A 22,639-nucleotide genomic window follows, 5' to 3' on the forward strand; every position below is an offset into this window, starting at 1 on the left:
TTTCCATAGGGTTGTGTAGGATGTCATACGGGTGAAGTCAGGTACAAGATAGAGCGAGGCCTGTCATCGGACGAGAAGGAAGGGTGGGTGGGAGAAAAGTTTTAGGAAGAGGAGGAGGCTGGAATGGGAAGGAGGAGAAGGCGCTGAGAGAACACGGAGGCTGATGTTAAGATTCCACTCTACACCTTTACAGGTCGTTACGAATGTTCTTAAGGGATGGATGTGGACAGGGCTTTGTATGGTTAGGTGGGCAATTATATCTTATTGATTGGATCAGAGGTCATTGTGTTGTGTGTTCTTTCATGTGGCGATTTAAGTTTAAGAGAATGTGTGGCAGCCAAAGACACTAGGCCACCACGGAATTGGGAATTGGGGTGTGTATTTCTGCCGGGGTGGCAGCCTGCCTTGGGAAGTGGATGGGTAGAGAGATTGTTGCCAGGCTCCGAGAGAGGCCATCAGCAGTGTGATATGGGATGGAGCAAAGCGGGTGAGAGGCTTTGCTGACTGAGATTAAGATATCAATCAGAGATCTTGGGGCAGTGCAGTGCAGAACCTAGTGCGGGATAAGAGACATTTTGTTGTTTGTTTTGTTTTTATAATTTTACGACAACAGGATTGGAGTCAGACACAAGGAACAAAATGATTCTTCCAGTCTTGGCTGTGCATGTCACCCATTTGCTCCTGCCGGCACCTGCTTGTAGGCCCCATTACTCACACGATGACACCTTCGTTCTCTATCTTGGAATCTCAGCATTTATCGAGGCAGTTCCCAACCTGTGGGTCGTGACCCCTTTGGGGGTCGAATGATCCTTTCACAGGAGTCGCATAGCAGACTTCCTGCATGTCAGATAGTACACCACAATTCACAACAGTAGCAAAGTTACTGTAGCAGGTCACCACAGCTCGAGGAGCTGTATTAAAGGTCGCGGCATTCGGAAGACTGAGAACACTGCTCTGTTGGGAGTGACCTCCCTTCTAGCTAATTTCCAGGCACAGTGATTTCTCTCTTGGGTTGTTTGACTGCTCTTTCCATGTAACTCTCATGCCAGGACCCTGAGGGTGTCCTGGGGCAAGGTTAGGGGGCTGTCACTGGATCACTTTGTTCTCCCTCCCAGTGTGGCCACGTTGAAGATTCACCTTTCCCTATATTTTTATTATTAATTTGCCTTTTTAGTTGGCTTATCGAAGATGGCTGAGTAGGGCTGAAAGGGCAAAGACTCTGACGGTAGTAAAATCCAGCCACAGCATCACTGACAGGGACAAAGAGGAGATGGGAATGTTCCTTTTGGCTCTCCACTCCAGGACTGTGGAAAGGGGGACAGAAGTGGAGGATGGGGGAAGGGCGAGTCTCTGGTGCTAATCCCAGCTTCCTGTTGGGATTGTCTTCGACTGCTGCACGGGGGGCCTATCTTCGGATGTCGCAGCTGTGGAAATAGATCTCTCCTCTCACCTGTTTTTACGCAATAGGCACTTCACTAACTTCCTGTCAGAAGGATACATGCTTTGGTAACAGAAGACAGTGTTGTGGACTCTGGTACTGAACTGCCCATCTCTGAGAGGGTAGTGAGTGGCTCACCTCGGCCAAGAATTCAGCAAATCTGCAGGGGGAAGGGAAGAGTCCCAGGCATTCTGGGCCAGAGCCGCAGCCTGTTCTGTAAATTTGCCCAGGGTTTGCCTGGTCCTCTCCAGAAACCACTGGGTCCTTAGGAGTCCCCTCTCCTAAGCATGACTGACTCTGCTCTCCTTATTGACTCAAATGTTCATGCCAGGTCCTATACATTTTATTCTTGTGGGAACAGGAAACCAAGTCACCCCAGCTTCTCACTCAACAAACATGGGTCCACCCGGGGTTAGCGCCAGCACCAGGTGCAGGAAGAGTAGGGCCAAAGTCTGGGGAACCCCATTCAGGGGCCTCCCAAGGTGGATCTCCGGAAGAGAGAGACACCCCCCCCCACGCCGGAAGAGGAGGAGGTCAGGGCGGAGTCTTGGGCTGTTTCCTAAGCACCAGAAGTCCTGGGCTGGGTCCTGGGCTGGGCTGTACTCTTGGGAGGAGCTCTTCCTGGCGTCCCCAGAGCTGCCTAGGTAACTAACCCGCTGGGCCATGGCCTCCCTCGGTAGTGAGAGCTGGAGTGGTGCCCCAACACAGAGTACAGCCCCTACGGTGAGTCCTGGGCCCAGGAACACACTGTCTTAAATGGGGCGGTGGGGGTCGCAGGGAGGACTGTAGAGCCAGGGTAGGGGCAAACCAAACTCTGGGGTGCATATGGGATGGTGGGAAGGGAGGTCCCCAACTTAGAGGAAGAGAGTGGACTGGGAGGGCAAGGATCATGAGGTGCAGAGACACTGAGAGGGAAGTGGGGGCCTCCTGACATGCTCCACCCTCGTCTACTTGGTTTGGCCGCGTCTCCCCAACCTCGTCCCCAGCCCTGGGTGACCATCCTGCAGCCTTTGCCTTGGACAGTCGCCTCTCCTCAAACTCAGCATAACCGAGTCAAGGAAGGTAACGGTTCTGGGTCACTCTCCTGACTCCCCCCTACCACACATACTTGGGGGCCTTCCTTCTTCTGCTGGTTACATCCTATATAAATAAGGTCGGGTCTGGGAGGGAAGGGACTGTGTGGGGGTTCGGTGGGCCTGTTGGAATCCGCTCCCCAGACCTGCTGGAGCTGATGATGCTACAGAATGCACAGATGCACCAGTTGCTTCTGAGTCAACTAGTGGCAGACGCCCTGAGTCCGGGGCCAGAGTGGCCCCGCCCACAGGTATGTGAAGGTGGGGGCCGGGGTGGGACTCTATATGGGGGTCCCCACCTGGAGACAAAAAACTAGGATAGAGTAGCAGGAAGCTAGCCTGCACCCCTGTCTGCCAGAGTCTCTTTGGCGTCTACCAATGAGCCGAGACCTGGTCAGCTTCCAATAGGAAGGGAGTTCCCAAATCTCCACTACCACCCAGATCTTGTCTTCAATGTTTTCCTTTTGGATAATTTCCTGTGCACCTCAGGCCCCAGGAGGGCAGTAAAGGGAGTGAGGTCTGAGAGAAGAGGGGAGAAAAGGGGGCTCTAGGAAGCCCAGAGGGGTTCAGGAGGAGGTAAATCCTGAGGTAGGTGTAGATCCTGAGTTGCAGTGTCTACCTCTCACCCCTAGGTCCTCTGAGACCCTGAGATGAGTATCTCCCTTCCTTGAGGGGCCCCAAAAGATGCAGGAACAAAGGGAGATTTGGTGTAGACCTCCGGGTACCCACTCTGGAGTCACTGGGACATTTCCAGTCAGTTCCCCATTACCTCATTCCCACCAGTTAGTTCTGATGCTCTTAGATGAGAGGCTTAGCCTCTTAGAGTTTCTCCTCTCTGCTTAGTAATGCATCTTCAAAGAGCCTTGCTTGCCCGCCCGTAGCTCACCTTTACCCTGAGGTGGTGATTATTTGTGCACCCAATAGCTGAGGAGGGTGGAGCAGCGGAGGCAGGGAGGGCCAGGCCTGCGTCATCACCTCCCCTCTTCGCCCTGCACAACTCCCAGGTCCATACAGACAGCCTCGAGGAGCAAGTGGAGGAAGAGATGGAGATGGGGGAGCAAGAGCCTTTGGTCTTCCACCATCACTACTTGCCTTGCCCAGTGACCTCCTTGAGCCCCATGTCACTCTGGCCATCCTCTTTCCTCTCTGTTCCCCCACACCAGCCTCCCTGGCAGGGCGCACCCAGGATCCAGCACCAGCCCCCTGCCTCCAGGCAAGGGGAGGTGTAAGTGAGACGGGAGGGGGCGTGGCCACGTTCCGTATCAAGGTCGGAAGAGCTTGAGGGTAAAGCCATTCTGAGCCTCTGAAGGGTCTCTCCTTTCTCTCTCCCATCTCAGAAGAGATGTGCCCCCACCTCCACCCCCGAGTGCGACGGGGACTGTAGGTGCAGATGTACCTCCGGCTTCAGGTAGGGGCTGGGTGGGTGGGCAGTGGGGCCTGACCTGGGGCCGACTAAGTTGTCAGAAGGCCGTGTGACCTGTGGATGAGGGGGCTGGGGCTGGGGGTTCCCTGTCAACCACATCTCCAGCCCCTGCCTTGACCCTTTCTATGTTCCTCCTTGGGGTCCAACAAAGCAGGAAGGAACAAGCTGAGGGTTCTGTCTTTCTAGACTACTATGATGCCGACAGCCTGCCGTGAAGACATGTTCATCAGACCTCTCGCTTTCTGCTCAGGGCTGCCCCAAACCCCGGAGCCATGATGGCCCTTCTTACCCGCTCTGCCCCGGCAAGCCCTCACCAGGCTCTCTACTGCCACCTTGTGCCAGCTGTTCTGGAGTAAAAGCTCCCTTAAGCCCAACCATGACCCAGAAGCTACATAAAACCAGTTGATCCCCTGTTTCCCATCTGGACCAAAGGAAGGCCCTGATACCAGAGCCCAGTTAGTCTCTGCCCCTCTCTCTGGGATGATGAAGGCTGTGTCCTCAGCCCTGGGGCCTAACATAGGGGAATTGAGAAAAGGATAACTAAAATATCCAAACTCCTTAAGACTTCCAGAGGTCAACGTGGACCGAGAGGGGCCCAGCTTAGAAGGCCCCTGCACATGATTCAACTCCCTTGAGCCTCCTCTCATTGTTGGCAGAAAGGAGAGTCAGGGCTGTGTCCTGATTCAACCAGGAGCAGCACGAGGTCCCCAGAGTCAGTTGTGAACAGAATGTCCTCCGCCTCCTCGGACCTCAAGAGGAAACAAGTTGATCCTAATGGTGTGGGTAGATAGCTGGGGTCTGGGATGCAGAGGCTTGGAAAAGCCGTGGGAGAGAGCAGGGGGAGGGAAGAGCAGAGGAGACACTGGTTGTGGACAGGTAACAAGTAGTCATGGCTGTCGACTGTTATCCCAGGAGCAGTCATGGTGGGCACAGGGTGAAATCCAGGTATTTGTATTGAGGCTAAAAAAGGAAATGTCCCCCAAATCTTCTGCTGCTGCCACAGTCCTTCAGCCAGCGCTGAACCACACCTTGAAGGCGCCATGTTGAGTTCTGGGAACTCCCAGGCGCCTGTCAGCGTCCCCGGAGGGCTCGGGGAAGCCTCCTCCAGGCAGCTAGCACCCCGTAGGTACCTGTCCGCCTCCTGTGCCAGTGCTGGCCGAGGATAAAGCAAAGCAGGACGGATGTCACGAATAAGAACAGAAGTATTGACACCACTACAATGATGATGACCATCTGGTTGTCTTGCCTTATTTCTGGGGAAGCAAGAGGCAGCAGTCTCAGAGATCGTCAGATGCCAGGAGCCCCGGGAGTCTGCCCACCACTCCCTGCGCACTCATACATTCCACAGTCAGCCCAGTAGCAGAGGGTAGTGACCTAAGGTGAGAGTGACATCTAAGAGGAAGGCGGCCTATGCTCTAGGCCATTGGGCAGAGCAGACACCCTTCTCTTCCAGCAGCCCCTGACACCAGTATATGGTGGCAGGGTACCACGGCCTGGAGGATGTCATGGTCAGGTTTAGACCATGCCTTTCTTGGGCGTAGCTGAGTAAGCTTCAGGTGAGCTCACTGACGACAGGCTTTGGCTCTCAAGAGTCGCAGAACAGCAGTGCTCAGGGGAGCCCGTGGATCAGGCTAGCCAGCCTTCTCATTGTAGAAAGAAGCCATAACTAGAGAGAGGGGCCACACAGCTCAATAATGGCCAAGCCAGCTGGTTGAGCTCTTCTGGCTTCTGGAAAAGTTAGGGTTCAGCTTGGAACTTGGAGAGAGAGCCAGGGAATCAAGGTATAAGAGGGAGCCCTCAGGATTATATGCGCACATCAGACCACCGCCTAAGAGTGGGCCTCGTGGGTTTTCTTTCCCCACGTTGCCAAGAAGTGCTACCTCTAACCCTCTCAGCCAATAGGGTCTCCTTACCATAGACTTCAAGGCTCTGGTACTCTGAGATGCGGCGGTAGAGAGACCCACCGTGGGGTCGTAGATCCAGCTCAGCCTGGCAGGAAAAGTTAAGACCATCCTTTTTCAGAGCTGTGCTGTTGAATATGGCTATGACCTCTTCTGGGACAGTTTCAGCTCCCCCAAATGTCTGGTTCTTCAGGGTCTCTCTGCCACAGAGCAGAGAGAGGGTGAGGCTCTCAAGGGGCTTCACAGAGGGCACCTTGCATTCAATGGTGAAGGCTTCACCCATAAACACTCGAGGGGGCTGCAGTTTCAGTGTTACCTGAGCTGGAGGCTCTGTAGGAACAAAGCAGGAAGGCCAGTCAGGATGGAACTGTGTTCCTGCAGGTCCAGCCTGGCTAAGGTCCACCTCCTAGTATCCCAGATTCCTCACAAAACTTGAGAGAGAGGAAGTGGGCTTGGCCCGCTCAGTGGAAGAGGAAGAGGAAGTGTATGGTAGAGGGTGTGCAGGGTGCTACCTCTGCAGACATGGTTTGGAAAATAGAAAAGGGGTCTACAAAGAGAAGATACAGAAATGGTACAGCCAACTAGAAAGATATTAAAAAGCATCTGGAGCCAGGCAGTGGTAGCACACACCTTTAGTCCCAGCATTTGGGAGACAGGGACAGGCAGCTCTCTGTGAGTTTGAGGCCAGTCAGATCTACAGAGCTAATTCCAGGACAGCCAGGGCTACACAAAGAAAGCCTGTCTTAAAAAACAAAAACAAACAAGCAAATAAAAAAAAATCTGGACCCGTTTCCAGCCTCTCTAGATTCTAAACACAAATTTAAAATTAAACCTCTGGGTGTTTGTTTGTGTTATGAGTATTTGGAAGGGAGCACGTGAGGAGCTGACTGAGTTTCCTTGTGATGCTGGGACAGGAGTGAGGTTTGCCTCACTTCTCCAGTACGAGGACTATGGTGTACCCTGGCTCCCTCCTAAATTAGAGCACCTCTCCTCCACTCACCCACTTAGGACTTTGGTCATCTTTCTATTCTTTGACCCATTAATGTCGGTAATGGGTCACAGGGACACGCCTGGAGCTAAGGCGCTGAGAGAATCCTGGCCTACCCTGGCAGGTGCGTATGCAAGGCTCAAACAGTTGCCACAGGTTCTTGGAGGAACAAGGAGAACGCTGCAAAGCACCTCCACTTTCCTCATGAAATGAGGGAGCTACTAGACAAGGCTAGATCTCCTGATCTACTCACTGCTTGTGATGGAGTAAGTGCTCTGGTGCCTGAACTGGGTAGAAAGTGACATCAGGGTCTGTGCAAACCTTGACTGGTCTGACCTTCTTGGAGCAAGGGTCAAAACCCGCACAGTTTGCTTCTGAGGTACAGGAGGATTCGTGGAGTTCAGCCAGGGCTGTGAGCAGATCCTGAGCCCTCAGGCCTGGCCTGCAGCTTGTGGCTCAGGAGCCGAGGGAGAGGAGCCCCGTGATGAGAAGACCCAGGAGAAGTCTCTGAGCAGTTAGTGTGTAGCAGTAGTAGTAGCAGTAGTAGACACGGGCACTGTGCTCAGGAGTAGAGACCCACACATAGACACTCACCATACACCCTGATGTTGAAACTCACTGCCTGCTGCTTTCCCGAACAAGTGAAATGGCAAAGTAAGACCGTGTCGACAGTGGCATTTGAGACTAGGAATTCTATCCATTTCCCATGAGGGTCCTCTTCCAACATTAACTTATTCGTAGGGGTCTCCAGACCACCGATCTCTGGGGCTGCACAGCTGGTGCTGCAGTTGACTCTCCAAGCCTCAGTGGCTTTTACTATCTGCTTCTCTGACCGTATGTAGACTTCAAAGGCCTTTTCACCAGACCCTGTAAGACCAAAAGCACTAGGCAGAAGATGTCTCTGATGTCTGCCCTTGGGGCTCTCTATTACCAGTGATTGTAATTAAGGCCCGAGGAAACAAGCCGGTCCCTTTGCTCCATTCCCAAGTCCCTTTCCTCCAGCCCCTTTATCAGTCAGCCCTAGGTCAATCTCCCTCAAGCCTCCTTTTGGCTTCCTTAAGTTAAGCTCCAGTACAATGTTCCCTCTGTCATGAAGACATCTCTGAGAGTGGACGTGAGTGCTGAGCTCACATAATCATAGAAAAAGGCAAGGATGCACTTTGAGTAGGGGCAAAGCTCCAGGGAAAGAGAGTAGAGGCAGTGGAGGGACTCCATCTTAACAATGTGGCTAATATAAGATAATGATATTGAGTCAAAGACAGGGAGGAGTGAACCTTATGCGAGTTGTGGGATCACGTTCCAGGTAAAGGGAACCACTGGCTTACAGACCTGACATTGGGATCATGCTTTCATGAAGCAATGGAGAACCAAGACGACCAGACCTTAGCTAGGAAGAGGAATGTTAGACTAGAAAGCAGCAGAAAAGAAATGAAAGACCATGAAAAGGACCTGTTGTACTAAGGATGCAGAGTTTATGTTAATGCTCCATTGATATTTTGGAGTCAAGATGACATTCAGACTGGGCCTGAGTTTCGCATGTTTCTCTTTACACTGACCACACAGCCCTGTGAAGGACAGACATTTGGGACGTATCTAGTGTAAGACAATGGGACCCTCAGTGTTCACCTCCACTCTGTGAGGACTGTGAAGGTCCTGGGTCCTAGCCAAGAGGGTCCCCTACACATGGCTTGTGCTTTCTACCTCACCATGTAGCCCACTCAGCCATCAGCTAATGGCATGCAATTTAGTGGCAAGAGGGGCTTTCCATGTAGACAGTGCTGGATTTGAACTCAACGATTGCTGTGCAGTGGGCCAGATGTATTCTTTCTATGTGCCTCGGTTTCTCCACTTGTTAAGAGCACTCGTGTGCCCTCTCCTGGATCCTGAGTGTAATCAGGCTTGAGAGCATTTAGCAGGTTGTCTAAGACACAGGACACTCAGCACATCGAGGCCGTGTCCTTCCAGGTCTCCTTGACCCACTGAAACGCTTTTCATTTTCATTCTGTTGTCCTACTGAGTGCAGTATCTTCTGTGCTCTCCGCTGTCCACTAGGCCCCTTTGGCACGCTGCCTCCTCTTCGCTTAGACCCTGGCATCCCTTCTGGAGTCTCCCGTTTACTCACTGCTCACCTCCCGACCTCGGTAGCCTGATGAATGCCACATCAACATTCATTAATAAATGTTTCATCAAGATTCTCAGAATCTCTGAGTCTGTTCCCTCTAGTATCCAAGAGGCCATGATCCTAGTTCCTGGACCAAGGCCATGAGAAACCAAAGCCAGGCTGACAGTCTTCCTTGTCTATGGTGGAGAGGCCCCTGTGGCCAGGATACCCCCTTCCCCAACCAAGGAAAATCAAAACTCCCCACCCTAAGATGCCATGAGCTGGGAACCCCAGGGTCCCGGCTTACCTGGGCTGCAGAACAGGACAAGAAGGGTTAGAGACAGGTTCCAGCAAGCAAAAGAAGACATCTCAGGTGGGGTCTGTGGGGCCTATGGGCTTCAGGGGCACAGCTTCCTGGAGGGTTAGGGAGAGACGTATACTGCAGGCCGAGGAGTGAAGCCTGAAGGTCCGGACTGAAATCCGCAATCTCCTCTGTACCAGTGAGCTCATTTCCTCTAATTATCTGAGATCAGGAAACAGTATGCACAGACTGGCTCCCCTGCCTTCAGGGCCTCAAGAATTCAGGCAGAGGAAGCCAGGAAGCAGCAGATAAGCAGGGGTTCTCACATGGGGCATGCTCCCTGTGCGGGGTTAGGAAAGCAATGGGAGCTGGCATGTAGGGAAGTGTGTGTGCAAGGGTGCATGTCCTTACATGTGTGTGTGTTGGGTGGGTGGGGGGATATACATGGAATTTCTATTACTGTACATGGAGCAGGATGAGGCCTCCAAGACTCAGATCAGGGGGACTCTGAATTCCACCGCGCCTCTGTTGGAGTCATCTCTGAGAAGGTAAGATCCAAAGTTAGAACATAGTCACATAGCAATCTCTTGCTAATGCCCTGAGTAGATCTGCATACCTTAATGTCTCACTTAGTTTCCAGCAGAAGCCGACCTCTAACTCAGCTATCGCAGGGCTCACACAGGCTCCAAAGATTGCACCGTAACCTCCTATGGATCAGGACGTCAGACAGCGGTAGCTATAACCTGTAGCTATATAAATCATAGGCTCCTTCCTGGGCTTATCAGTTAGTGCCTTATGGGCAGGCTTGACCCCAGGTACTGAACTTTGGAGAGAAGGCCTTCCCAGGTGACACCGTGTTCACCATAGCCAACCTCACTCCCTCAGTTCTGTCTTAGAACCTGGGGGATAGGCAGGGCAAAAGCAGGCCTCCTTGCTTTCTTGGTGGAAACCCAGTAAGGGCCTATCTAAAGGAAGTCCCAGGGCTTTGAGGGCTCCTTATCTGAGCTCGGGAAGCCATGTGCAAGGCCAGCTCCAGATTTCAGGTAGAGGAAGCCTCAAAGGCCAGGTGCCTGGGTTAGAGGACTCTGTGACATCCTGTCCCTGAGCAGTAGCTGTTGTACACAGCTATCTAGTGCAGATGCTATCAGCCTGGATCAAAGGAAGTCCCCGCATGAGGCTGTTGGGTTTTGAGATTCTGCCAGAAGTTGAAGACAGAGAAAGAAGAAATGGGGCAGGCTGGGGTTGGAGTGCCGGTGAGGTGGAGTCGGGGGTGGTTGGGGTGAGGGTGGGAGTGTCTGGTCGTACATTAGGCTGATAGATCCCTGAGAACAGGGGATTGGAGGGCTTCAAGGGTTTGGATGGTAAGGTAAGGATTGGCCTCCTCTAGGTAATGATTTTGATGACGACAATGATGACGATGACGACGACGACGATGATGATAATGTGATAATAATACAGCAACCCAGACAGACAGACAAACAGACAGACATACAGATGCTACTTAGGGAGGGAAAGAGTTTGTTTTTTATTTGGGGGGGGGGGTGTTGGTGACTGAGGTTCTGCAGCTTCATACATGCTAAGCACATGCCAAGAGCTGCATCCCCAGACTCTTGGTGTTTTTCCTTTTGAGACCGGGTCTCACTAAGTGGTCCACAGGGGTCTTGAGCTCACGTTGTAGTTCAAGTTAAGAGAAACTTGCCCTCAGGTGGTGTGAGCATCGTGGTGTGTCCACACAAACCTAGACGGTACAGGATACTGCCTACTTCGTGTGCATGGTGGTACCTGCTGTATGTGAACGCAGCTGAGGCACGGCAGTACCCCGATGCCACCAGGAATCTGGGAGCATGGGTTGTGTTACATCGCTGTGACGGTTATGATGTCTCTACACGGTATGGATTTTTGTGGCTCCAGTATTGTAGCAGGAATGGCCTGCCGCTCCTGCTACATGGTGTAATCTTCTGAGCCTGCCATAGATGGAAATGTTGTCTGGGAGCACGTGACTCCACCTATCTTAGGCTGGTCACTCTCAAAGCACTAATTACTCCTAAATTCTACAAGCTCAAGTCCTACTACTGTCCTCATCTCCTAGAAGGAGAAACTGAGGCACAGAGAGGCTAAGTGGTTCCACCAAGGTCGCATACCTAGGGAAAGGTGAAGTCCCTGTGAGTGGCAGGCAGCTATGGAGCTGCTAAAGCTTACCAGAGATGCAGCAAAGGAAGCCAGTGCGAGGGTCGGTTTCTCCCAAGACCTTTGGAAGGGACACATGAGGCAGCAGAAGGCTAGAAGAAACTTCCAGACAGGGCTCAAAATGAAAGCAAATAACCATTCGAAGAACACCATGGAAACACAGCAGGGTTATAAAAAGACTGACCACGCCCCAGAAGCAGAAGGGAGGTTGCCAGGGCTGGGAAGGGAAGTGGGAGGTGTCCTAGAGGTAGCTTCCTTCGTTTTGTAAGACTGGTTCCAGATATTACTTGCAGAACAATGAGAATGTGTTTGGCTGCAAATAGATAAACAAATGGGCACACCACACATCCTAAATGTACAGCACCACAATTAAAAACATAAAAATAAACCAGGTGATGGTGGCACACGCCTTTAGTCCCAGTACTTGGGAGGCAGAGGCAGGCAGATCTCTGAGTTTGAGGCCACTCTGGTCTACAGAGCGAGTTCTAGAACAGCCAGGGCCACAGGGAGAAATCCTGTGTCAAAATGAACAGACACATCGCTTCTCGGCCTTTTGGCTAAGATCAAGTGTAAAACGAACAGACAAACAAAAACAACCAACCAATAAACAAATAAATAAAACAAAATGAAATAAAATAAACCTGGGCTGTGGTGGCACATGTCTTTTTTTTTTTTCTTTTCTTTTTTTCAGAGCTGGGGACCGAACCCAGGGCCTTGCGCTTGCTAGGCAACCGCTCTACCACTGAGCCAAATCTCCAACCCCGGCACGTCTTTAATCTCAGTACTTGGGAGACAGAGGCAGATGGATCTCTGAGTTCAAGGCCAGCCTGGTCTACAGAGTGAGTTTCAGACTAGCCAGGGCTACCCAGAGAAAACCTGTCTCAAAAATAAAATAAAATAAAATAAAATAAACCATACCAAACCAAACCAAACAAACAGAATGAATGAATGAATGAAGGAAGGAAGGAAGAATGAATGGCAAGTCAGCCAGGTGTGCTGGCTCAGTTTTATAATCCCAGCACCACTTGGATGGCTGAGATTGGTGGATGGTGAATTTGAAGCTAGTTTGGGCTACAGTCAACCTCTCTACCCAATAATAAAGAGTAAATATAAATATGTCATACAATCTGGAACGAAGTAAACAAAGATTAGCTTCTAAGTCTTAATTTGAGAAGAAATAAAAAGGATGAAGATGGGGGGAGGCTCCTGGGACAGCTCACTGACGGGTAAGGGCTTTGGCCACCACACTTGATGACCTGAGCTTGATCCCTGGGACCCACATGTGGGTACCGACTGTCACAAGCTGTCCTCTGACGTCTCTGTGTGCTGCGATGTGCATGTGCCCCCGAAATAAAATGTAATGACCTATACAGGAGAGATCATTTCTTTCCCAACTGATCTACAGATTTATTGAGATCCCAGTGACTTCCAACAAGGAAACTGAAAGCTGATCATGAAATGTCTGTGGAGGAATAAAAAGATCAAGACACACAGGAAGGGGCTGGAGAGATGGCTCAGCGGTTAAGAGCACTGACTGCTCTTCCTGAGGTCCTGAGTTCAAATCCCACTACCACATGGTGGCTCACAACCATCTGTAATGGGATCCGATGCCCCCTTCTGGTGTGTCTGAAGACAGCTACAGTGTACTCATATAAATAAAATAAATTAATTAAAAAAAAAAAGTCACAGGCTGGAGAGATGGCTCAGCAATTAAGAGCACTGACTGCTCTTCCAGAGGTCCTGAGTTCAAATCCCAGCAACCACGTGGTGACTCACAACCATCTGCAACACAATCTGATTCCCTCTTCTGGTGTGTCTGAAGAGAGTGACAGGGTACTCGTTTACATAAAATAAATAAAATCTTAAAAAAAAAGTCACACGGGAAGAAGAGGGGCAATTTGCTCTTTGAATATTGAGATTTAATATAAAATATATTAATATGGGTATAGGATTAACTAATGGGTCCTAGTTTCCAGAACCTAGAAGCACATCTGTTATGTGAGGCTGGGCCAACTGATTAACTAGATGGGAAGGGGGAGTGGCATCCTCACATCACATCAATGGAGAACTCAATGCCATTCACATTAAGGAAATTCCATTCGCATGAAGGAAGACGTCATAAACATTGACAAGAAAACATAAGAGAGTATTATGCCTATGTCGTTGAGGTAAGGTATTAGGCCAGACTTCAAAACTGTCAATCATAAACAGTAGGGGACAGGTAGTTCAATGGGTAGAGCGCTTCCCTGGTAGGCACGGGTCCTAAGTTCCATTCCCAGCACCGAAAATTAACCAAACAAATTAAATCATTGATAACCGAGTGTATCAAATCCACGAAACAATATCCAAGGAAAGAGGACATTTTAAAATGAAAACCATGTCTACCAAGTTGACGGAGGTTAAGAAATCGAACGAGGTCAATTTTTAGAGAAGTGGCAGGTCAATAATAACTTTTTTTCTTCTTCTTCTTCTTCTTTTTCTCTTTTCTTTTTTTCAGAGCTGGGGACCGAACCCAGGGCCTTGCGCTTGCTAGGCAAGCGCTCTACCACTGAGCTAAATCCCCAACCCCTCAATAATAACTTTTACAGCTACTAATGGGAGAGTTTATTGGTCCTCTGGGGACAATAAACTATTGTCCTGTAAAACCGAATGACTACAGACGTTTTATTTTGTATTTTTATGTTTGTGACCAGAAGAGGGTGTTGGATGTCCTAGAGTTAAGGCGGTTGAGAGGACTTGGGTGCTGGGAACGGGACTCCCATCCTCTGCGAGAGCAGCAAACAGCCCTCTCCAGCCACAGTTCCCCTATTAGAGGCCCTAAAGGAACTTTTGTGCTAAGACTCAGGAAACATATATGTCCACTTCCTACTGTCTGTGCGACCTTGGGAAAACCACTCAATGTCTTTATGCGTCTGTTCCCTCATCTGTAAAATGGGATTAAGGGTAGTATTTCCTTGGTAGGATCGTTGTATGAATTGAAAGGGTTCATTTTTCCTCTCTAGACAGCCTTCTGTAGTCCCGGGCTGACCTCAAATCTAGAGCTGAGGCTGGCCTTAAAACTCCTGTTCCTTCTCTCGTTATCGTGCAAGCACTAGAGGTGCATGCAGATGCTACCACATCTGGCTCGAGTGAGCTGATGTTTTAAGGTACTTAGAATGCTAAGCACCATGTACCCATTTCACATAAAAATAAGTGTATTTGAGTGACCAAGTACATCAAAGAAAAACTAACACAAAATTCTAGCGAGTGGGTGGAAAGAGAATGGACCCTTAGGGGCGAAGTCCATTGCAGAGGGAATCGTTTGTGCAATGTGTGGAAGCCTCACCTGTCAATAAAAGGCTAATGGCTTATGAGCTGAGGCAGGAAATACGGAGATGGAAGGTCCAGGATAGAGAGAGGGTTTCTGGGATAGAGTCGGAGGTGAGGGAGATTTGCCCTGGAACCCTGAAGAGAGGTAACAGGCCATGTGCCACTCATAGGACAGAACAAACGGGGTAATTGTGATATGAGTGAGTTAGGGAACGGCCCCAAGCTTATGGCCTAAGCATTCATTCATCTATAATTCTGTCTCCAAGTCACTGTTCCAGGGAAGAAAGCCCTCCATTACAGTTCACAAGAGTTTTAGTGACATTTCATCCGCAGCCATTACGTTACTGTGCACTGTGGTGACAGATATGTCACCGACATCTTACACAGTATGTGTTCAATTTTACAGAAAGAACACAAAGAGGAAAGGAAAGTTCTGGAGCGTCTGCAAGGAAGGAGGAGACTTGGTGGGAACGTGTGCTGTAGCTTCATTGGGTCCCCTGTCACTGACTAGCATTGGTCTCAGGATGAGAACCACAGTGCTCACTTGACAGAAGGGGGCTGTCCCTTCCCGGTCATAGCCGGTGTGGACCTGGGGGTAGGAAAGCGATGGCCCTGTATGACTTTAATCCCAACACAGAGACAGAATCAGGTGGAGCTCTGAGTGTTCCAGGTCAGCTAGGGCTGTTTCTAATCTGCAACCTAGATGGATGCCACCCAGAACAGGAAGGGAAAGAAGGAAGAAAACAGAAAACAGGAAACGGTCGCTAAGGCGGAGCAGGGATGGTGAGCTGCGCACAAGGAAAACAAGTGCTTCAGAAACTTCCAGACCCCTGCGGGTACCAGAGTGGGGTGGGGGAGCTGAGGCCTAGAGAGAAGAAGAATGCAGACGTTCCATGCCTCGAGGCTCCTGGGAGGGGGAATGGGGGAAAGCCAGACGCTGTGACTTACTGTGTGGGAGCTCAGATGTTGGCTACTGGGGATCCTGCTGCAACGCGGTTGTGTGTGTAATTTCTACCAGTTGAACGTTTGACTTTTTCAGGGGTCACGTGTTTCCTGTACTGTGGTTTCTACATCAAATTATCATGACTACCGGCTTTTCCCACACACTGACATAAAATATACCCAACAAAATTTATTAGTTTGTCTGTGGGTTGTTTTATTTTGTTTCTGGCAGGGTCCCCGCCACATAGACCAGGCTAGCCCCAAATTCAGTTTCCCACCCCCAGCCTTTGGAGGACTAGCTAGGGTTACAGTCATGAGCCACCGTGTCTTTAACCCTTTTCAAACATCCAGTTGTGTGGGACTCAGTTCATTCACCGGGAGTCACCTCCGGTTCCTTTCCCCTTTCCAAACTGAAACCCCAGACCCATGGCAGAAATTCTCCATTCCTTCCCCCAAACCCTTAGAAACTCGCATTTTACCGTCTGTCTCTGCGTTTGACTTCTCTAGGTGCTTCTGTGACGACTTCACGTCATTCAGCAGCTTCTGGGTTCATCCACGTGGCGGAACACCCTCTTCTGAGGACGACCTCACTGGACATGGTGACCACCACATTTCTTGTGTATCAGTCACCTGCCCACAGCTGGACACCTGTGTTACTTCCACTTCCTGGCAGCTGTAAATAATGTTGCTAGGAATGCGGTATGCAAATTCCCTTTGTCTTTAAAAAAAAAAACTTATCAGTGCATTTATGTATGTAGTTGGAACACGTTCATGTATGCAGATGTGTGTGCTCCAGAGGAGCAGAGAACAAGTTAGTTCTCTCCTACCACGTGGGGCCTGAGGATTGAACTCTGGTCATCGGGTTCGATAAACACCCTTTTATGCCGAGCCACCTTGCTGGCTCAAATTCCTGTTTTCAATTTCTCTCCCGGCCACCACAAAGCGAGCATCTCAGATCTTCCCCATGCTCCCTGACACAATGCTGTATGTCTCTATTGTCTGGGCACAACAGAGTCAAGCGACCATTGACTGAAAGAACCCTGAAATAACGACCTAAAATCCATTCAAAGAGATCAAGGGCCTCTTGGGAGATCATTAAGTCACCCGGGGACCGTCTTTGAAAGACATTGTGGGACTGTATTCCTTCCTCTTTGCTTCTTGGCTAGAAATGTGGCTGTCCCCTCTCCAGGGATGCTCTAGCTGCTGCGGAAAGGTCTGATTATACAATACTACAGAGCTATGCATTTGAAAATGGTTAAAGTGGGGGCTGGAGAGATGGCTCAGCGGTTAAGAGCACTGAACTGCTCTTCCAGAGGGCCTGAGTTCAATTCCCAGCAACCACATGGTGGTTCACAACCATCCGTAATGGGATCTGATGCCCTCTTCTGGTGTGTCTGAAGACAGCTACAGTGGATACATATATATAAAATAAATAAATCTTTACAAAAAAAAAGAAAATGGTAAAAGGGTCTAGTGATCTCAGTTCCAGTTCTTTGGGAACATTCCCCAAAGCTGTGTCAGATGGCCCCTCACTGCAAGTTACAGAAGAGTTGGAGTCTTGTTTATTCCCCTTCATGTGTAGCTTCTCGAGGCCTTTGATGGAACAAGCTACTCACGGGTCCTCTGTGCTTATGGCGGCGACACAGAGCACCCTCTTCTCTGGCTGTGTCCTGGACTCCACTAAAACCTATTGGTGACTAAGAATCATCACCTAAAATCTCCTCATGTTTGTAGCCTCAACTAGCAAGTCATTTACTCTAGCAGGGTGGGGTTTCGTTTTAGCAAGCAGGAAGTAAGACAGCCGGGTGCTACGGGCGGCTCCTGGGAAGCCCGCCAGCTAGGTTCACTCAAAAAGCAAAGATCTAGTTTCTGCCGGGCAGTTTCTCAATCTACACCGGTTAAAGTTCTGGCCCAGCGAAGTCAGAAATTAGACCTTACCAGGAGGCCACAGAATCTTCTAGACTATGAATGAAGACCAACCAAGAATGCTGGGGTCTGCTGGCTTTGGAGCAACTTCTCTTGGTGCTTTTTTCTTTCTTTTTCTTTTCCTTTTTTTCGGAGCTGGGGACCGAACCCAGGGCCTTGCGCTTGCTAGGCAAGCGCTCTACCACTGAGCTAAATCCCCAACCCCTCTCTTGGTGCTTTTGTGCCTCAATTTCTTCAAAGAAATCCCCCCTGCCCCCCCCCCCCCGTACCTCCTGAGATCAGGTTTCTCTGTGTAGCCCTGGCTGCCCTGGAGCTTACTCTGTAGATCAGGCTTGGCTGAACGCAAAGATCTACCTGCCTCTGCCTCTTGGGCACTAGGACTGAAGTCATATGCTGCAATGCCTGACTTCAAGTTAATTTTAAAATATCCTACCATATGGTTTAGAGGCCTCTGTTGTAGACATAAATTGGGGTACACATCTGCAACAGTCAGCATCATGTTGTCACAACAAAACACTTGAGGTATAATATGGGTTTTTTTTTAATTATGTGTATAGGTCCGTGCACAACATGCAAGTCTGGTGCCCATGGAGGCTAGAAGAGGGCATCAGATTCCCTGGGAACGAAGTTACAGATAATTGTTAGCCGCCATGTCCGCGGTGGGAGTTGAACCCTGGTCCTTTGGAAGAGTAGCTAATGCTCTTAACCAAGTAACCCTTTCTCCAGCCCCGGTGATCAAACTTAGAAAAAAGATTTAGTTCAGTTTTAGAGGTTTAAAGTCCTAGACGAGGGAGTGGGAGGCATTCCTTTAGCTTCTAGGAAGGGTGGTCTACAGCAATGGTGAACACGTGTGACGCAGGAGGGTGTCACTGAAGCAAGTCACTACGCAAAGTCCTACAGTGTCTCTAGAGATGGGAAAGGACGTAGATGGGAATTTTTCACATATTCTGCACTCTAAAGACACACTTGCACTCACACTGTAAAGAGTAATCAGGGGGGCTGGAGAGATGGCTCCGCGGTTAAGAGCACCGAATGCTCTTCCAGAGAGGTCCTGAGTTCAAATCCCAGCAACCACATGGTGGCTCACAACCGTCTGTAATGGGATCTGATGCCGTCTTCTGGTGTGTCTGAAGAGAGCAACAGTGTACTCATCTATAATAAATAAATAAAATCTTTAAAAAAAAAAAAGAGTAATCAGGACAGCTATGGTCTCACCAGCTTAGCATGGGCGGCAGCATCCAAAGTCCTTCCACAGTCCTCCCCAAAACATGGTCAGGTTGTCACAGTCGTACCCAACTACATTGGTACCAACTTGTCTTAGGGTTTCTATTGCTGTGACGATACACCATGGCCAAAGAGCAAGTTGGGGAGGAAAGGGTTTATTCAGCTTACACTTTCAGATCACAGTGCATCATTAGAGGAAGTCAGGACTGGAACTCAAGCAGGGCTGGAACCTGGAGACAGAAGCTGATGCAGAGGCCACGGAGGGTGCTGCTTACTGGCTTGCTTCCCCTGGCTTGCTCAGCCTGTCTTCTTATAGAACCCAGGACCACCATGGGCTGGGTCCTCCCTCATTGATCAGTAATTGAGAAAATGCCTCACAGCTGGATCTCATGGAGGCATTTCCTCAACTGAGGCTGCTGCTTCTTCCTCCTCCTCCTCCTCCTCCTCTTCCTCTTCCTCCTCCTCCTCCTCTCTTCTTCTTCTTCTTCTTCTTCTTCTTCTTCTTCTTCTTCTTCTTCTTCTTCTTCTTCTTCTTCTTCTTCCTCCTCCTCCTCCTCTTCCTCCTCCTCCTCTTCCTCCTCCTCCTCCTCCTCTTCCTCCTCCTCCTCTTCCTCCTCCTTCTCCTCTTCTTCCTCCTCTTCCTCCTCCTCCTCTTCCTCCTCCTTCTCCTCTTCCTCCTCCTTCTCCTCCTCCTCTTCCTCCTCCAATGACTCTAACTTGTGTCAAGCAGACCCACAAAACCAGCCAGTACGAGAGGTGAGGGGTGTATACATTGTTTTAGCAGAAGGAAGAGATGTCTAATTAAATAACATCTAACTAACCACAGGCAGAAAGCAGAGCAGGGTGTAGACGAGGGCAGAGAAAGCTAGAGTTTCATGGTAGACTGGAAATTCACTTGGTGAGAGCCCAAATAGGAGGCCGTGGGTCAGTCTGGAATCGTGGGTTACACAGATAATTTGTAAAAACGTCGATCAAGAGTTTGTAAATAATCGGCATTGTGTGGTTTGGTAGTTTGGAAGTTTGGTAGGTACAGTTGGCATCTATGTCCTTGTAGGCTGTGTCCAAGGGCACAGGGGCACCTGTACAACTGCAGGGGTTCACGGAATGCCCAGTTCCAGGACCACCCTCACTCTACAAGGGACGGGGTGACATGTGTTCTGGTCAATGTTAACTCGTAATGGGAAAAGCTTGTGGCTATGGGGTTTCTTAGAAAACTTATCAGCTAGTGAAGGAGTTGGGTTTAGAAAGCCAGGTCCCTGGGGGAAAGATGACTCAGTGCTTAAAAGCGCTGACTGGGGATTGGGGATTTAGCTCAGTGGTAGAGCGCTTGCCTAGCAAGCGCAAGGCCCTGGGTGCAAGGCCCTGGGTTCAGTCCCCAGGTCCGGGAAAAAAAAAAAAGCAAAAAAAAAAAAAAAAAAAAAAAAAAAAAGCACTGACTGTTCCTCCAGAGGAAGCACTCACTGGCTCGAAACACCAGCAGTCCCATGGGATTGGACACCCTCCTCTGGCTTCCATGGTTACTGCATGTATGTGGTATACAGACAAAACGCCCATATACATAAAAACAAACTAAATAAAATTTGCATGGAAAAAAAGGGGGAAGCTAGGTCTCTTGGTCTGGACCCCAGCCTCATTTCAGGGGAGTCCATTGCAGGGTGTAGAGTCAGATTGGTATTCAGGCTGGTCATTCGAGGGGTCATACTGAGAAGCCACGGCCGGACTGGGGATGGACAGCACACGAGTGCCATCTAGTGGTGGAGAAAGTAAGCAGGCAGGGTGGCTGCCCAAACATTCCTTTATGTTCAAAGGTGGATTTGGATACAGACAGGTCCTGAGAAACTGTGTTTTGAGACAGGATTTCAGGCTGGCCTGAAATTCACCAGATAGCCTAGGTTGGTTTAATTTCATGGCAATCCTGCCTCAGTCTCCCAAGGGCTGGGGTTACAGATGAGTGTGGTAGACTATTTTAGTGTTAATTGTATATGTGTTGTGTCTGCATGAAAATATGTATACATGAGTCCAGGTGCTCACAGGAGCCAGAAGGTATTGGATCCTCTGGAACTGGAGTTACAAGTGACTGTGGGATACCCCATGTGGGTGCTGGGAACTGCATTGGAATCCTCTGGAAACCAGTATGCTCTCTCTAGGGCCCCGAGGACCCTCCTATTAAGGAGGGTAATAGAGATGTGAAAAATACATCCATAAACATTCAGGAGCCGAAGTGCTGAGGAGAGGACCCGCAATCAGGTCCTCTTTGTGCTTATGACAATCAGGCTGGACTTGAACTCCTGGCTATCCTCTTGCCTCAGCCTCCCCCCATCCCCTTTTTTTCTTGAGACAAGATCTTACCACATAACCCTGCCTGGCCTGGAACTGGCTGTGTAGATCAGGCTGACCTTTTTTTTTTTTTTTTTTTTTTTTCAGAGCTGGGGACCGAACCCAGGGCCTTGCGCTTCCTAGGTAAGCGCTCTACCACTGAGCTAAATCCCCAGGCTGACCTTTAAACTCACAGAGATCTGCCTGCCTCTGCAGTGCTGGGACTAAAGGTGTGACCACACCCAGCCCCTCCCCCTTTTATCTGCTGGCCAAATCATGGATAAAAAAGCCAGTGTGCTCGGACTGGAGACTGACACTTTCTTTTGGAAGAGGCCAAGACTGGCTGTTTGGCAAGGGGAAAATCCAACAAGCACAGGGTTTACAGGTTTTTTTTTTTTTTTTTTTTTGTAGTTAACGGGGTCTTTTCTTTTATTTTGTATATGTGAGTACACTGTTGCTGTCTTGGTGTCTTCAGACACATCAGAAGAGGGCATTGGATCATCTTACAGATAGGTGAATCACCATGTGGCTGCTGGGACTTGAACTCGGGACCTCTGGAAGAGCAGTCAGTGCTCTTAACCCCTGAGCCATCTCTCCAGCCTGATTTCTAACCAGTGAAGAGCACCAGGTAAAATAGCTGCAAATAGTGTGGTGAGGCCTGGCAACGCCCCTCTTCCTGTGTTGGGAGAATCTCCCACTTTGGGAGTTTGTAAGGACTGTGATCTCTCACTGTGGAGGGAGAGACAGTACTGGACCCTGGCTTTCCCAGCCTCCTTTGCTCCTCCCAGACTACTCATGCCTGTTAATCTGGGACTCAGTGGAGATCAGGATGGCAGTTCCTAGAAGGAGGGCCCGATGACTGTAGTGAGATCATAGGGTTCTAGGGCATAGACCTGGTCTCCCTCCTATCCTACTTGTCGGTAGCCTTTCTAGTCACCCTGAGGCCAACAGGAAGAACTACTTACTCATTTTGTGACCAGAAAACAGAGGAAGGGGAGGTGCCCAAATTCCCTCAAGGGCACACTTGAAACTACAGAACTGTCCCCCTCCTTGCACCACCACCCCACAGGCTTAGCTCTTGAAGTTTCTACTACCTCCTAGTAGTGTCTTTTCCTGGGACCAAACCTCAGTAGGCTTTTATGGGTCATGGAAGAGGTTGGTTTCCTGAGGATGTGGCTGGGTTCAAGATTTAATACTTGAAAGGTATGACCACAAGTCTCAGGACCCTCCTGGGCTCCTGAAGCCCAGGACACGGGAGGCGTGGTCAGCATCTACACGGAGCCTGACAAGATGTTCTGGGGCTAGGGAGATCCTCTGTGTGTGTGTGTGTGTGTGTGTGTGTGTGTGTGTGTGTGTGTGTGTGTGTGTGCGCGTGCTTTGTAAACAGCCCTTATCTTGGGCCAAGAGCCCCGGGAGCCTCCATGACTTCCCTAGACAGGAGGAGGATGAGGAAGCAGAGACTCTTAATTGACTGCAGGCGACACTGACACAGCCAGTGGGGGCACTGCTG

The 22,639-nt window shown here is 49.9% G+C and overlaps 2 protein-coding genes across 36 annotated transcripts; one reads left to right on the top strand and one right to left on the bottom strand.

The window, feature by feature from the left end:
- Positions 1-2,003: 2,003 nt before the first annotated feature.
- Positions 2,004-6,625, top strand: Prr29 (proline rich 29). Of its 5 annotated transcripts, none has more exons than XM_087570833.1 (6): positions 2,004-2,161; positions 2,425-2,500; positions 2,656-2,762; positions 3,516-3,724; positions 3,849-3,919; positions 4,121-4,308. In XM_087570833.1, exons 1-6 carry the CDS (start codon positions 2,102-2,104, stop codon positions 4,147-4,149), a joined length of 552 nt encoding a protein of 183 aa, XP_087426959.1. In that variant the 5' UTR covers positions 2,004-2,101; the 3' UTR covers positions 4,150-4,308.
- Icam2 (intercellular adhesion molecule 2) lies at positions 4,870-15,723 on the bottom strand. 31 transcript variants are annotated; one of them, XM_087573271.1, is made up of 9 exons: positions 15,670-15,721; positions 11,425-11,514; positions 9,842-9,932; positions 9,691-9,765; positions 9,232-9,338; positions 7,418-7,690; positions 6,466-6,577; positions 5,848-6,165; positions 4,870-5,187 (listed from the first exon to the last, which is right to left on the bottom strand). In XM_087573271.1, exons 8-9 carry the CDS (start codon positions 6,116-6,118, stop codon positions 5,006-5,008), a joined length of 453 nt encoding a protein of 150 aa, XP_087429397.1. In that variant the 5' UTR covers positions 6,119-6,165; positions 6,466-6,577; positions 7,418-7,690; positions 9,232-9,338; positions 9,691-9,765; positions 9,842-9,932; positions 11,425-11,514; positions 15,670-15,721; the 3' UTR covers positions 4,870-5,005.
- Positions 15,724-22,639: the final 6,916 nt, after the last annotated feature.

Source organism: Rattus norvegicus, chromosome 10 (genome assembly GCF_021556685.1).
Source record: "Rattus norvegicus strain SHRSP/BbbUtx chromosome 10, alternate assembly SHRSP_T2T, whole genome shotgun sequence".
Classification (NCBI taxonomy): Eukaryota; Metazoa; Chordata; class Mammalia; order Rodentia; family Muridae; genus Rattus; species Rattus norvegicus.

Excerpts from the sequence above, each read along its gene's own strand:
- Prr29 (XM_087570833.1), top strand. The coding sequence starts at position 2,102 with ATGGCCTCCCTCGGTAGTGAGAGCTGGAGTGGTGCCCCAACACAGAGT. Across the intron at positions 2,763-3,515 it reads CAGAGTGGCCCCGCCCACAG|GTCCATACAGACAGCCTCGA; the intron begins GTATGTGAAGGT and ends CACAACTCCCAG. Across the intron at positions 3,920-4,120 it reads AGATGTACCTCCGGCTTCAG|ACTACTATGATGCCGACAGC; the intron begins GTAGGGGCTGGG and ends CTGTCTTTCTAG.
- Icam2 (XM_087573249.1), bottom strand. The coding sequence starts at position 9,292 with ATGTCTTCTTTTGCTTGCTGGAACCTGTCTCTAACCCTTCTTGTCCTG. Across the intron at positions 7,691-9,231 it reads TGTCCTGTTCTGCAGCCCAG|GGTCTGGTGAAAAGGCCTTT; the intron begins GTAAGCCGGGAC and ends TTGGTCTTACAG. Across the intron at positions 6,166-7,417 it reads TTTCAACATCAGGGTGTATG|AGCCTCCAGCTCAGGTAACA; the intron begins GTGAGTGTCTAT and ends TTGTTCCTACAG.